At 54.8% G+C, this 15,017-nt stretch overlaps 1 protein-coding gene across 1 annotated transcript in view; it reads left to right on the forward strand.

Annotated features, from left to right (window-relative positions):
* Positions 1-5,860: 5,860 nt before the first annotated feature.
* HDAC7 (histone deacetylase 7) overlaps positions 5,861-15,017 on the forward strand; it is a 78,166-nt gene continuing 69,009 nt past the window's right edge. Inside the window, exon 1 of the mRNA XM_057413939.1 lies at positions 5,861-6,127. Within this exon, the coding sequence (XP_057269922.1) occupies positions 6,109-6,127 (19 nt within the window). The 5' untranslated portion in view covers positions 5,861-6,108. The remainder of the gene's footprint in view (positions 6,128-15,017) is intronic.

A 15,017-nucleotide genomic window follows, 5' to 3' on the forward strand; every position in this document is an offset into this window, starting at 1 on the left:
GGGATGGTTTTGTGCACCGGCTGCTGAGGCAGCATCATCTCGCCCGGTGCGCACCTCTTTGGCAGCTCCAAAAGGAATCCCAGTGAGGAACAGCAGCGTCTTCTACTGATCTGTGCCAAGAGGGCCCTGGCTCTGGGAGTGCAGGAAGAGGACAATGTCCCAGCAAAGCCCTTCCATGTTTTTCCACCTCTATTTTTCCATGCTGGTCCTCTCCTTCCCTCCCTTAGCACATGGGGTGTGGATGCTCAGGGTTGTTCACCTCCACTGTTCTGAGCCTGTCATTCCCAGGGATGCCCAGAATCATCTCTGGAGGTCCCTCACCTGCCTGCTCTTGACATTCAATCTCTCTGTAGCACTTGGGATCCGTCCCGAGGGCACAGCAGAAGATCCTTGATAGCAACACGAGAGCAAGCAGCCATCTCTGTAGGTCTTCCTGCTGTATCCAGCCTGGAGCTGCTCCTACAACTGCTCCTGCAGCTCAAAGGGCCACAGTGGGACACTGGTGGGGTGATGGAGTAGAAAAGGAGCTGTGATATCCCTCCATTTCCTGCAGATTTGGAAGCCAGGCCTCCCCCTCTAACGCCTCATCCCTCCCCTTCACAGCTGCTTCTCATTCCCCAGCCAGGATATTCCTGCTTTGCTGGATCGCCTTGCGTTTCTCCCTGTGTTTTGTTGGGAAGGAGGGGGCTGTGCTCCACAGCTGCACAAAATTCATCCCTGCTCCCATCACTATATATAGCATCAGACAGGCCCCATGGAGCAGGGCTGGGGTTAATGGTTACTGAATGGGGCTCGGTTGGCTCTGAACTGTGCTTTACTGGGAGCCGGGCCAGGCAAGTTCCTTCTCGCACCCTTGCTGTGGTGCTGTCCACAAGGGAACAGCCGTTTCCAGAGGGGGAAAACGAGTTGGAATGCCTGCTTCCTGGCTGAAACTCCAGGTGGGAAATGGTTCCAGCAGGTCTGCTCTTGGATGGGGTGCTGCTGTGATGTGGAGGGGCACCATGTGTGCTGCTGTGCCACCTTAGGAGCTTGGAGCCAGGATGGGCGAGCTTAACCTGACCCTTGCTCTTCACTGGGGTTTGTGGTTGATGGAAATGCTCCATGGGGAGCGCAGTTGTTGGAGTTGCTCTCGGTTAAGTGCATCCCAGTGGGAATGTCTGCTCTGGGTTAGAGATGGGGGGGGGTCTTTCAGCCTGTGTCCCCTACCCCTTTCACATCAGGTGTCTAAAATATTCTTGCTGTTGGATAATCTGCCACATGGACAGAGATTGGGTGCAGCTCCCCTCTTGTCTGAGGGGCTTTAGCCTCAGTGGTGTCTCTGTTAGGAGCAATTGGGTGCTGCTGTGTGCTGCGGAGGGCCACTGAACCCCCTTGGGCTTCACATCTATTCCCTGCACAGTGCCTGTACTGATGTGAAGAGCCTGCAGAGTGCAGCTGGGGCTTGAATCACTTCTCACACTCCCTGGTCCTCAGCAGCTTGGAGTGCTTTTAGCCCCGCAGACATAACTCTTCTCCTCCTGAAGACGTAAACCTGCTCCTTTCCTGCCTTCTATGGAGAGCTGCAGCTCCTTCCCCTGCTCACTCATCACTGCCTGCACGCTGCTGCTCCTCCAGCCTTTAAGCCCCTGTTTAGGCCTGTTTAGTGTCTAAGGATGGTTGTGATGTTACGGCATCTGCCAGCAAACGCTGCCCTGGAGCTGCTCCCACAGCCCCTGAGGGCAACGTGGCACGGCCAGGCCACTGATGGGAACACTGGGACTTTACTGGGCTGCTGTACCAGCATCAGGGCAATGGCAGCGAGGGGAAGGGCTGCATTGAAGGAGAACTTTGCCCCATCCCTGGCAGTGCCCAAGGCCAGGTTGGATGGGGCTTGGAGCAACCTGGTCCAGTGGAAGGTGGCCCTACAAACAAAGCCAAACGGGGTCCTGCAAAGCTGTTTCATTCCCAAAGCACCCAACCTGCTGTGCAGCTTGCAGAGGGCTTGCACAGCATCCTCTGCAGGTATCCCAGAGCATCATTCCCACACGGAATGAGCGCTCTCCATGCCTGTCTTTACATTCCTCCTTGTCTCCGCTCCCTCCTTTCCATGTGCATCCCTGAATGCAGCCGGATGGATGGCAGATAAGTGCTTGTGGGAACGTTTCCCTTTGAGGGAGCTGTGCTCATAGCGAGGGATTTCGGGAGCCCACTGGAATGGGAGGTTTGGCTTTTGTCATGATAAAGCCTTCAAGAAGCGCTCTTGGGAAACACCAGCGCAGATGGGAGCGCTGGGGCTCAGCATGTGTGGAACTTCAAAGGAGCTGGGCACAGGCTTCCCTGCAGACCATGGAAGCCCTTTGGCCCCAGGTCTCTGTGTTCCCACCTCGAAGTCCATCGGATGCCACTTCCCATAGCCCTATAGCGTGGCCCCATCACCCCCGTTTGCAGGAAGAGGGTGTCTGTGGGCTCACACCCCCCATACAAGCACGCACACCACACGAGTCTACCCCGGATGCCTCTGTATCCTCCTGCTCTCCTTGACTGCCCACCCTGTGCCCATGCAGGGCTGCGTTCAGAGCTTGCCTTTGCCTTCAGGTGCCTCAGAGAGAGACAGAACTTCCTTTGTGTGGCCATCCCAAACCCTTCACACACACCTCCCACCATGACCCCCTTCAGGAGCCTCCTTAGGGCCACCACCATGACTGCTTGCGGTGCTCCAGTGGCACACAACACCTTTAGGGCTCTCCAGCAGGACAGGAGCTTCCCTGCCGGGTCTCCTCTGCCTTTGAAACACGAAGGTTTTAATCTTTCACCCTCTTTGCTCCTCCTGGGAGGCTTTGGTGGGTCTTAATGAGACAGGATTGCCTCACTTCCTTAGGGATGGAAAGGTCTCTTTGTTAAACAGGGCAGGAGCTCTTATCTCTCCCCAGCTCTGCTTTTGGCAGTGAGTGCTGTGTCCTTACACCTCGCCTGCAGATGATGCAAACAGCCAACTAGGTAAAAGTTTGTCACTCACAAAGCCCTGGTTTGGTGAGTTACAAGCAGAGACCCTGTCTGAGGGCACTCAGTTTGTGGCTCGTTGCCCGACTCTCTCCTAAGCATCAACCCCTTTCACCTCCGATCTTTCCCCAGGGGCTTTACTTGTCCTTCCCCCCCCCCTTTCAGGCTATTGGATTCTTTGGGAGCAGGGATAAATCCCAAGAACGTTTCTTTACCTGGGAGACATCTGCCCCAGGAGCTGATGTGTCATTTGGGGCTGAAAGCAGCCCTCAACCACAGCTCTCTGCAGGCTGATGGCTCCCTCCCAGCCCCTGCCAGAGCTTATCCTGCTGTTGCCATCTCAGAATGAAAAGAAGCAATTTTCTCCCTCATCTCCATCATTCTGTGAGCTCCCTTCCACCTGATTTGTGTTGGAAAGGATTTTAAAGCTCCTCCAGTTCCAACCCCTGCCACGGGCAGGGACACCTTCCACTAGAGCAGCTTGCTCCAAGCCCCATCCAACCTGCCCTTGAGCACTGCCAGGGATGGGGCAGCCACAGCTTCTCCACTGAGCCCATTCCAATGTCCCAGCACCCTCTTGTCCCTTATCTCCAACCTGAACTTTCCCTGTTCCACTCTGAACCCATCACCCCTTGCTCTGTTGCTCCAGTCCCTGATGCAGGTCCCCCTCCAGCATCCTTGTGACAGCAAAACTTTTCCCTTTGAGAAGGCTCCAGCTGTTTGCAGTGTCAGGAATTCACATTTACCTGTGAACCTACACAGCCCTGCTCCCTCTTTTCCATTGACATGGTTCCAGTTGGCACTAAAGGGCAGCTTGTGCCTGGGCTGGAAATAGCCGGGTCGATTGTGGTTCTCCAACCCACCGCTCTCAGGAGGGTTTGTGTGCTCTCTGCACAAAGCAGGGTGGAGTCCATCCCTTTGCAAGGCTCCTGGGAGGATGCTCCTGGCTGCTGGAGATCTTCCTTCCCTCCCACAGAGGCCAGACCTGAAGCCAGGAGTCCTAGGTGAGGCCGACTGCTGTTATGGAAAGGGATGGTTGGGGTGGCAGAGGGTGAGGCAGGAAGGGCATTGCTGTCTCCTTCCCCTAGAGGCAAAGTGCATCGGAAAGGTGAAGGCAACAAGCCTTGGAAATGGTCTGGGGCTGGGAATCCCATGTGGAAGGAGCCACCTCCTGGAAAGAGTAAGGCTTGCAAGCACTGGAGGAGGACAGTCTCCTTTCTTTCTTGCCCTTCTCCTCATGAGCCCTTCCCGGTGCGGGTTGTGCTCCCATCACAAGAGCAAGATGCTCAAAAGCTCGGAGCTGCAACCCTATTGTGCCACGGCCATAATTCCCCTTGAGGTCTAGTGGATGATGCTACATCTGCATCCCTCAGCTTGCAGGAGCCCCACTGGCCTTTTGCACAACCACCAGTGGCTTCTCCTAGGAGAAAATAAAGGAGTGAAGGGCAAGATGTGGCCAAGATCCACAAGGATTGGGTGGGAGAGCAGTGGGAATGGAACCAACACAAGAAAATATCACTCTGGAGACCTTCTCTTGAGTGTCCCAAGAAGCCATAACTCTAAGTGTCAAACCCTGGTGATAATTAGATGTATTAGATATCAATGAGTTCAGTGCTTTTGAACCCTTTACCTGGCATTACAGCAGTTCAACGCCTTGGGTTGCAGTTGGTTTAACTCTTCTGAACAAAGTCAAACTGAAACCCTCAGACTGGACCTCTTTTTGCTGATGGCAGCTGACTTCTCATTTGGAAACGGAGCTTTTCCCTGGATGAATTCTTGAATTGAAGGATGGGCAGAAGATGAGCTCCTCACACGGGACTGGGAGCTGGGAGAGCATGACTTGCAGTAGGCTATTGAAGGAACTTAACCCATTCAGTGCATCAAAACCCAAGAGCCTCTCAACCCATCATTCAGCTGTGTGTCTAGTGACACTGGGAAATACTGGATTTGATTAGGCTGGAAAGGGATAAAATGCATAACACTAGTCAATGGCCAGGACTTGCAGGTAGGAGCAGTCGAAGACACTGGTTTTGGTGGTGACTTGGCACCGTGAAACTGAGGAAAGCATTGAGAAGTTTGATGTGTGCAAACCCAGAGCAGATGCTCCTGGAAAACACTATAGACATTGGGCCTGGCAAGCGGTTGTTTGGGATGAAAACTCCTATCCTGGGACAAACATAAGGACCGGAACTGCTTTCCTGGCCCCTAAATCCCAAAGCCTGTGTCTGAGCAGCGCATTGGATGCTGCGCTCTGTCCCTGTCCAAGTGGATTCCCCCCAGGCCCTCTGTCCCCCCACCTGCTCTATCAGATTGACTGCTTCCCTTGGTCTCTGGCTTAACGGTGCCGTTTCCCTTTCCAGTTTGGACAGGGAGCTCTGGGTTAATGCCACCCGCACAGGGTGTCAGCATTGCACAACCATTAACCCCGGCTGGGGAATGAGGAGTTGGGGTAAACAAAAGGGAGAAGCAGCAGCAGCGAATTCTCTGCCGGTGACACTTTCCCCCAGCCAACAAACACAAGTTTTATGAGCTAACCCCTCTGGATGCTGCATTCCAGCTTGGTAACAGTTCGGTAACACATTGCAAACGTTTGACTCATAGAAACTTGGAAGGCTGGAGCCGGGGGAGGGGGAAGAGCGTCACATTCCCGTCCCCATCCCCGTTCCCGGGCAGGGGTTTGCTTGTTGGAGTCTTGAATTTATTTGTATCTTTACAAGAACCGCAGCTTTCCCCTCTCTGTTCCATGCAAAAAGAAGCCTTGGAGCCCGACGGCTTTCCCTGTGCTGGGGAAAGGGGCTGGAGGAGGAGGAGGAGGGCTCTGCCAAGGGAGGAACCCGGGGCAGCTCAACTCGCTTTCCTTCTGCAAGTGGGTTCTTTTTTTCCCCTTTCTCCCTCTGTGTTCCCAGGGCAGGGTTGGCTTTCTAGGTTTGATAAAGCATTTCCTTCCATTGTCATTCTATACGGCCTCCGGGCCCGTCTCTCAGTCCCTCCCCTTTCGCCGTTCCCCTCGCTTTCTCTCTCTCTCTTCCTGATCTTTAGTGAATCTTGAGATATAAAGAAAACAGCTGCCTCCCTTTAAGCACCTCTTGAACAATGAGACCTCCTCTCCAAGGGCTTTAATTCCTCTGGATGCAAGGACAAAGCCAGGGTGAGTAGCCCGTTAGTAACCGTGATCACCGCATCCGCAAACGGGGCCGCTCCCGGCGGGTGCTCGCGTCCGGCCGCGTCCTCCCGCTGCTCTCAGGCGGCGGAGGTTTTGTGTAGCACAAGGACGGATGCTGTAAGCGTTAAAACTCTCCCCACCCGATGCTGTCCCCATCGGAGAAGGTTTTGCCCCCACCCTGATTTGGGTCACCCGCTGCCTCCCCTTCCTTGTGAGACCGGGTAAAATCTCCGCAAGGTGGGAGGAATCCTGGGCTCCAAGGCAAAGGAAAACAAACATGATGCAATCGGGAGCGATCCGAGCTGGGCTGCGGGAGGGGGATCCTCCTGCAGCTCCGGGGCTCTGCAGGCCATGGGGGGACAGTAACGGAGGAGCTTGGAACGGCACAGGGTGGGAGACATCCTCCTGGTGCCTGGCTTCGCTGTGCTGTGCGGATGCTGGGGACCTTCCTGGGGGGTTTCTGCTCTCTTGCCTTCGACAGGAATTTTCCAGTCTGAGTTTAAATGGAGACGGGAGAGATGTGCTGGAGCGCTGGGGATTTCTGCTCGGAGCAGGGAGGGCATCGGCGGGTTGTAGCCGCTGTGTCCGTGCTGGGGACCGCGGGAAGCAGGCAGAGACGCAGTGTGTGCTGTTGTAAGGTGTTATCTGGAGTCTGGTTTTGCCCAAGGGATCTATTCAGATTGTTTCATGCACAACAAAGCAGGAGGCAAAGTACAGGAGGTCTCGGCAGCAGCGTGGTGTCTGTCAGCTAAGGGAATTCGGGATGAGTGAGTGATGAAGCTGCTGCCGAACACGCACTTCCCAATGCGGGTTTCCAGTCTCACCCTCCCAGGAAGCTGTAACCCATTCCCATGGGAAGCTGTGATGGGCAAGCAGGCCGATCCCAAAGGAATCTGTGAGGTCTTCCCAAGGGATTGCATGCCACAAAAATACAGCACTTTGCAAACCTGCCAGCTCCTCCTCCAGAGCAGCTTCCCAGGACACTTGCTCCATTCGGTGCGCACCAAACCAGCTCCGTGCTCTGGCACTTCCCCGCTGCTCTTTGTGGCAGGCCTTTGCCAGCAGCTGAAATGTGCTTCTCTTAGGAAATCTTCCTTTGAAGGTGTTTGCATTCCCTGTGTGGGGAATCTCTGATGGTCTCACTGCTCTCATCACCCCGCTCTTTGCCACAGCCAAACTTGCTTTGCTTGCAGTGCCCAGGTGACAAAGGGAGCAAAGAAGCGGGGACCATGGCTCTGAAGGGTGTCAGAGGCCAAATAATCCCCTCTTTCACTTGTACCAGATCCTGTAGTTGCTCAATAGCTTGCAGTGCATTCCCTCCATTCATGTGAGTTAGGGGAACTGGGGGAAAACTGGTGGTGATGGGATACAGGGGATGGATGCGTGGTGATGGTGTGGGAAGCTGCAGTGGGACAGTGGTAGGAGATGTGCTTCAGCAGGTGGGAAAGGCTGCATGCTCAAGGGAATCACAGAATCTGGGGCATTCACAACTTAGGTTGGAGATAAAGAAGCTCTTCCTTGTGAGGGTGGTGGGACACTGGCATAGGGTGCCCATGGAAGCTGTGGCTGCCCCATCCCTGGCAATGTTCAAGGCCAGGTTGGACACAGGGGCTTGGAGCACCCTGCTCCAGTGTGAGGTGTCCCGGCCCATTGCAGGGGTTGGAGCTGGATGATCTTAAGGTCCTTTCCAACCCAAACCATTCCATAATTCCAAACCATTCAAAACGTGGCTGGAAGTTTTCTCGGAGACCTGCAGAACTTGTGGCTCGTGCCAAAGTCACCCTGGGTGTGAGCCTGTGTGGTCTGCTCTGTGGCAAGGCAGAGTAGGGTAGACAGATATATCTTTGAGTTTTTCCTCTATAAAGCCACATTTCTGGTCTAGATGGTGTTTTCCCTCCATCCCAGCACAGCTGTGTTTGTGCCGTTTGCTCTTAGCCAGGGACATCTATTACACCCAGCAGCTTCGGGCAGCGTGCTGCTATCTCTGAAACCAGACTCGGAGTTGTCCTCGGGGATGGCGATGAGTAGGATTACTCCAGGAGGATCAGAGCCTATCGACACAAGGGAAGCTGTCACGTTCACCTTCCATCCCACTGGCTGAGTTGAAGGAGTTGGATAAAACTGGGCTTTAAAGTAGCAGAATGAGGGAGGTGAAATGAGCATCTCCAGACTTGATACTGAACAGACCTCAGCCTCCGAAGCTGTTGTGCTACTGCCTGGGACAGGCAATTTTCCAGCAGGAGCTGGCATGTGTTAATAGAAATGTAGATGGAACCTTCAAATTAATGAAGCTTTCCAGAAGCATAATGGTGTCCTCTTGATTTTCAGGAGGAGAGGAGAACTTTATTGCCACATCCATCCCTGCAGGTCTTCCCCACCTCTGTGCCCATAGTCCCCTCCATAGCAGCCTCCAGGAGCTCCTCCGGGCTCTTGGCACTTGCACAATGAGGAAATTGGCCAGCAGTTCCATATTAGCAATCAACTTTCCAGGGATGTTGCATGTATTTTCCAGCAAGGGATGGAACAGCATCAACAACCCTCTCACCTGCCAGGCCAGGGCTGCAATCCTGCACTGGGAAGGACCAGATGTTGTTAAAGAGGCTCAGACAAGAGCATTCAGAGGGCAAACACCCAGAGAGGCTTTTCCTTGTAGTCAAACCGTGTCCTGGCTCTTGGCCATCACGTTTTCTCCTTGTTGGGGTGGTCTGGCAAGGCACAGGGATTGCTGCTGCCACCACCAGCATCAGCCCCAGTGTCACACCAGCAGGCAAGCGGGTAGACTGGGCAAAGGAAGGTGGGATGGCAGTGCTGCTCTGTACACACTCAATGTACCATCGAGTACTTGATGCTCTTGAGGGACTGACTTTGGTACTCATCATCCTGGCTTTACGGCTCTATTCCCTTGGTGAAGCTGAGCTTGGGGTTGCTCCGTGGGGCTGCCACACGTGGAAGGGAAACTGGGCCAAAGAGCTCGGAAACAGCCACCTGGAGCAGGCGGTGTGTTGGGATTGAGGTGGCACGATGTGTTTGACCACCCTCATGGTGCACAGGAATAGGAGATGCCGGTGACCCTGTTGCAGTGACACTCTCCTCTTGGTATCTGTCCTGCTCAGACACAGCCGCACATTGTGTTTGCATCAGGAGGACGATGCACGTTAAATATGTATTAATTGGGCTTGGTTAATTCATCAGGAAGTTTAAAAGCAAATAAAGGCAGGGAGCAGCTCTAATGGCAGGAAACAGGTTTTCTTCCCCCCCCAAAACCAGGCAGATGAGGCAATTCCCATCTTGCCTGAGCTGCAGGCGTTCAGGCTGTACCTGATGGTTATAATATCACCATCAGACTGCTAAATAAGGAGGTTTTGTGTGGTGGCCACACAGGAAGACCCTCATGGCCACACACATCCCTCCATCCTTGAAATTTGCTCTTCAAGCCCATCGTGGGGCCATCAGTGGCTCTGGAATAGTTATTTCTTCAGCCTGTAGCTGGATCTAGCCTTGCTGTTGCTTCGGCATCTTTTAAATGCATTGAAGAACAGCATCACTGTGCTCTGCTTTGTGTGGGGCTGTGAAACCCACCCCGAGCTCTAATGGAAGGTGATGCCCACGGCAGGGGTCGGAACTGGATGAGCTTAAGGTGCTTTCCAACCCAAACCATTCCAGTGTGTCAGGACCCGAGGTGCTGCAGCTTGCACCCCCGGAATGGGGATGGGATAGGAGGAGATGGGCACCAAGTCCTCCCTGGTGCTGCTGCAACCCCGGGCTGCCGGTCTGTGGCTTCTGCTTGTCCCCAGCAGGCCAACAGGCAGGTAACACTGGGGTTCAGTCTGCTTTAGCCTCTCTTTCTCTCACCCCAGCCTTCTCCTCCCTGGTAACTGCTCCCCATCCTTTATCCTTGAACCATTTCTCACCAGGGCGCTCTATGGGACGAAGAAAAGCGTTTGCTCCCTTTCAAACCCCAAGGCCCAGCACAGCTCCAGCCTCTTTGTTCCTTTCTTTCTGTGCTCACTTTCATGCTGGGAGAGGAGTTTTCCCAGCCAGCCTGGCTTTGGGAATGCCCAGAGCACAGGACATGGGTGGAATGAGCAATGTGCAGCATCAGGGCTCAGCCTGCAGGACCCTGGGCTGGCTGGATGTGGATGGAGGACCTGGAGGCAGGCAGAGGAGAGGGCTCACCTGGGTTTTGGGGACAGAGCATGCCTTTGAAGGGAATATAGGCTTTCCAGGGATGGATTTCATGCTGGATGCATCCTGAGGCTTCAAGTGTGGAGCAAACCCATTTCCTCTGTCTCGTTGTGTCTGTGCTTTAAATCTGGGAAAGAGCACCCGGTTGGTTTGTGTCACTTCTTGGGTGAGACCCAGACCCTGTCACTCACGGGATGAACGCTGCAGCAGAGTCTGCTTCTGGCACGGAGGCAGATCCGAGCCCTGCCAGTACATGGGGTATGGAGGACGTGGCTGTTGGGGCCTGCTGACCTTTCAGATCGATCTCTTTGCTGTGATTTATGCAGACAAAAGGGCTTTGGCTCTTTGGAAAACCACTGTGAGATTCCTGGGCGTTTCAGAGCCCTCAGCATCCTCTGGGCCCTTTACTGGAGGTGAAACCCTGCAACAGAGGCTCGAGATCGTATTGCTGCGCAGTCCTAGGCATGATTTATAGTCCAGGGACTACAGCTCCTGCTCAGATGCAGTAAGAAAAGACCCCTCTTCCCATTTCCTGAATTCATTCTGTATAAGACAAGTGAATCTGCATTAGAACCAAAAAAAGGCGATAATCTCTGTAGCAGATCAGAAAGGAAACATCCCTCTACATGAAACCGAATCTCCAACCAAAACTGAGACAAGCAGAGGAGAGACCAGACCCAGGGACCTGGCTTGAAGCCACGTGTGAAGTCACAGGTATCCAAGATGGGCCTTGGGCAGGAGGAAGGAGCTATCACCAGTTTAGTGGCTTACACAGCCCCACATGGGAGGTGGGCTCCCATCTCTCGTGGAGGGTTGGAAGGCACTGAGCTCTTGTTGTTGTCCTTGTGCAAATGCTTCTCAACCTCTTCTTCAGAGCCATAGGGCTGGAGCAGGAGGGATTTAATGAAGTTGGGGTTCCTGCAGCGCTGGAGAAGCGTGGGGCTGAGCTCAGATGGTTCCCAAACCAAACCCAGGGGTTGGGCACATTGCTGGGGGCCACCTCTTCCACTTTGAGTCATAGAATAGAATCAACCAGGTTGGAAAAGAGCTTCAAGTCCAGCCATTCCCAGCACTGCCAAGGCCACCACTAACCCATGGCACCGAGGGTGTGTGAACACTTGCAGGGATGGTGACTGCAGCCCTGCCCTGGGCAGCCTGTTCCAATACCTGAGCACCCTTTGGGGCAGGAATTGTTCCTCAGCTCCATCTAAACCTGCCCTGGTGCAGCTTGAGGCCGGTTCCTCTTGTCCCATCCCTTGTTCCTTGGGAGCAGAGCCTGGCTCCATCCTGCTGTCAGTGAGCGATCAGGTCCCCCCTGAGCCTTCTCTTCTCCATCTAAACCCCCCCAGGTCCCTCAGCCGTTCCCCATCACCCTTGTGCTCCAGGCCCTGCACCAGCCCCATTGCCCTTCTCTGGCCCCTCTCCAGCACCTCAATGTCCTTCTTGGAGTGAGGGTGGCTGGGCCCTGGGATGGCAGCACCCAGCCCAGAGGTTGCCCAATCCCTTCTGCTTGCCGCACATGCAGCGTGAGCAGCGTCTCCGCGAGGGGAAGAGGACGAGGGCCCTTTTCAAGGTTACAAGCTTCTTATTGTTGGCCGCCTTTCCCTGCCGCTGGAGCCGACCCAGGCTGCGAAGCTGTTGAAGTTTGAGGGCCTTTGTTTGTTTAATTGAAGTGCTGTTTGTTTTTGATCACAGGCATTAGATAGGCGCTTCCTCTGCAGGCAGGAAGCAGTGATTTCCTGTTCGCTCCCTGGCCAACTCTCACTGCGCAGGAAACCTCGCTCTGCTGAGTGCTCACTTTTCAGGCCCCACTTTCCGAAGGCCTTTTCGGAGGGGTTTGGTTTTCTCTTGGTTTCCCTGCTTTTTCTTCCCCTCCCCTCTGCAAGTGGCCCTGGTGGTGCCGGGGCTCCATAGGAAGGATGCGTAGGGACAGCCCTGAAGCAAGGCGCAGGGGGCTGAGTGCGCCGAGTGATGCTCGGTGCTGAGAATGGTTCCATTGAGGCTGAAATCATAGACTCATGGAATATTTTGGGGTTGGAAAGGGCCTTAAGATCGCCCGATTCCAACCCCACGCCATGGGTAGGGATGCTCCACGCTAGACCATGTTGCCCAAGGCTCTGTCCACCCGGCCTTGAGCACTGCCAGGGATGGGGCAGCCACAGTCCCCTTTGTAGTATCACCCTACAGTAGTAGTGGCATCCTTGTGGTCCCATTTCACATATGGGGGGCTGTATATCCTGTATCTCCTTACAACCATGTGTCCAGGTCAATCCCATGAAGTAGCAGGGATGGGGTTTGAGGAGATGCTTCACACCTACCTAGGTGTTTCTGGGGTGGAAAAGACACACTTAGGTATTTCTATCATGGGATGGTTTGGGTTGGAAAGGCCTTTAAGATCATCCAGCTCCAACACCCTGCCATGGGCAGGGACAGACAGGCAGCAGAGTGGCCCCTTGGCAGCTGCATGCACACGGGGATGGTTTTGCTCGTCGTGTTTATCGTGGTAGCAGCTAGGAGCTAACCCCATTAGGGCTTCACCGCTGGGCACACCCAGCACTGCCGTATCAGATAGCTCCAGCCCTGGGAAGCCCGGACAGGCAGATGGACAGGGTTGCAGGAGGGCTTTCCAGCTGCCCGAGGGTTTCATTCTGGTGGTGTTGTAAAGGGGCTCCCCTGCAGGGAGGGAATTGGCGATGGGAAGAAGAGCCAGCTGCAAGGAACAAAGCAGGGAGAGCGAGGGCAGGGGAAGGGGGAGCAGAGCAGCTCAGCCCCCGAGGCGAAGGGTGGGAGGGATTAATGCTGTGCATGGGAGCGAGGATGCTCGGAGGTTGCACAAGAGCGGCTGCTGTGGCACACACAGGGATGAGAGGCCGAGGGATGCACAGAGGGATGGGAGCTGGAGGAAGGAGAGGGCAGGGTGGGATGGTGTCCCTATAGCCACAGCGCCAGGCTCAATCCCGCAGCAGTTCAGCCGTGGCTTGTGCTTGGGTCTATCCAAGGGAAACATGGCCCGGGCTGCTCTCCTACAGCCCCTGCAAGCGTGTCCCAGCCATCCCAGCCTCCCCTCTCGCCTTGTTCCTGGAGAGCTCTCCATCCCCCAGGCCCCTCCTGATCATTGCCCGTCGGTGACATCATTGCCGGTTGCCATGGAAAAGCCAGGTTGTCCAAAAACATGACCCCTTGGCCTCATCCCGTGTGTGGCAGGAAATGAAGGGTTTATGGCACATCTCTTTGGCGGAGCACAAAGAGCCCAAGCAGGAACCCCAGCGCTGGGGGCAGGAGCGCAGCCCACCCTCCTCATGGGCTGCCTGGTGTGCGACAGCCCCTGATGGGCAAACGGGGACCTGTTGCTTGGGGTTTCGAGGCTGATTTATGTCTCCTGAGCTGTTTCTGGCCTTTCTGCTCGGGTTTGAATTGACCCAGAGGGGAGGTAACGTGAAGCAGTTCTGCCTGGGGAGGAGGCACAAAGGCTGCATGGAGCTCTGAGCAGAGGCAGAGAGCAGTGGGGAGACCTGAGAGCAGCTCCAGCACCTAAAGGGGCTCCAGGAAACCCGAAGAGGGGCTTTGGACAAGGGGTGTAGGGACAGGCCAAGGGGAATGGCTTTAACCTGCCCGGGGGGAGACTGAAATGAGCTCTTAGGCAGAAGCTCCTCCCTGGGAGGGTGCTGTGATGCGCAGGGCCAAAAGCAAAGGCAATTGGGAGCCTTGGCCACAAAAACTTCCCTGAAGCCATAAGAAACCTGCCCCAGAACTGATGATTTCCAAAGGCCTCACAGATGCCGCCAGGGCTTGGGAAGGGAAGCATCAGGTGCTGTCCTATGGCAGGGATGGGACGCCGCTGTTAAAGGCTGCCTTTGTTTGGGCAGGAATTACAACCAGACTCTCTCATCTCTCCCACAGTGTTTGGGAGCGGAGGTGTTTCCCTAAGGGAGGGCTGGAAGCTTGACCCCTGGATTCTCCAAAGCCAGGCCAGGGAAAGCATGAGGTGTCCTGCTCTGCCCACAGAGCCAGGCTGGATGCACTCCCTCGGTCTGCAGGAGCATAAAGAGCTCCTGGGACCACCTTTTCCAGCCCTGGCTTCAGCTTCCCTTCCAATCCCATGGCAGGACCAGCCCTGCATCCTCACCTGGGCATCACTTTGGGTGATCCATCCTGGGTATCACTTCGGTTGATGCATCCTGGGCATCACTTCGGGTGATGCATCCTGGGCATCACCTTGGGTGATCCATCCTGGGTATCACTTTGGATGATGCATCCTGGGCATCACTTTGGATGATGCATCCTGAGCATCACTTCAGGTGATGCACCCTGGGCATCACCTTGGGTGATCCATCCTGGGCATCACTTTGGGTGATGCATCCTGGGTATCACTTTAGGTGACACATCCTGGGCATCACTTCGGATGATGCATCCTGGGCATTACTTTGGATGATGCATCCTGAGCATCACTTCAGGTGACGCATCCTGGGCATCACTTTGGGTGCAAAGCTCAGATTGTGACATGGTTTGTCTTCCCCCTGCCCTTCCTGCTCTCAGATTGGCAGGGAAAGGCAAATGCTGCTTCTCTCGCTGTTTCCAGATAGGGGCTGAGCATCTGTGGCTGCATGAGCTGCAATGGGAGAGCAACCCTAGTGTGAGGTGTCCCTGCCCATGGCAGGGGGTTGGAACTGGATGAGCTTTAGGGTCCCTT

Source organism: Pezoporus wallicus, unplaced genomic scaffold (genome assembly GCF_028554395.1).
Source record: "Pezoporus wallicus isolate ANWC-B61680 ecotype Strahan unplaced genomic scaffold, APGP_CSIRO_Pwel_v1 contig_1, whole genome shotgun sequence".
In the NCBI taxonomy this organism is placed as follows: Eukaryota; Metazoa; Chordata; class Aves; order Psittaciformes; family Psittacidae; genus Pezoporus; species Pezoporus wallicus.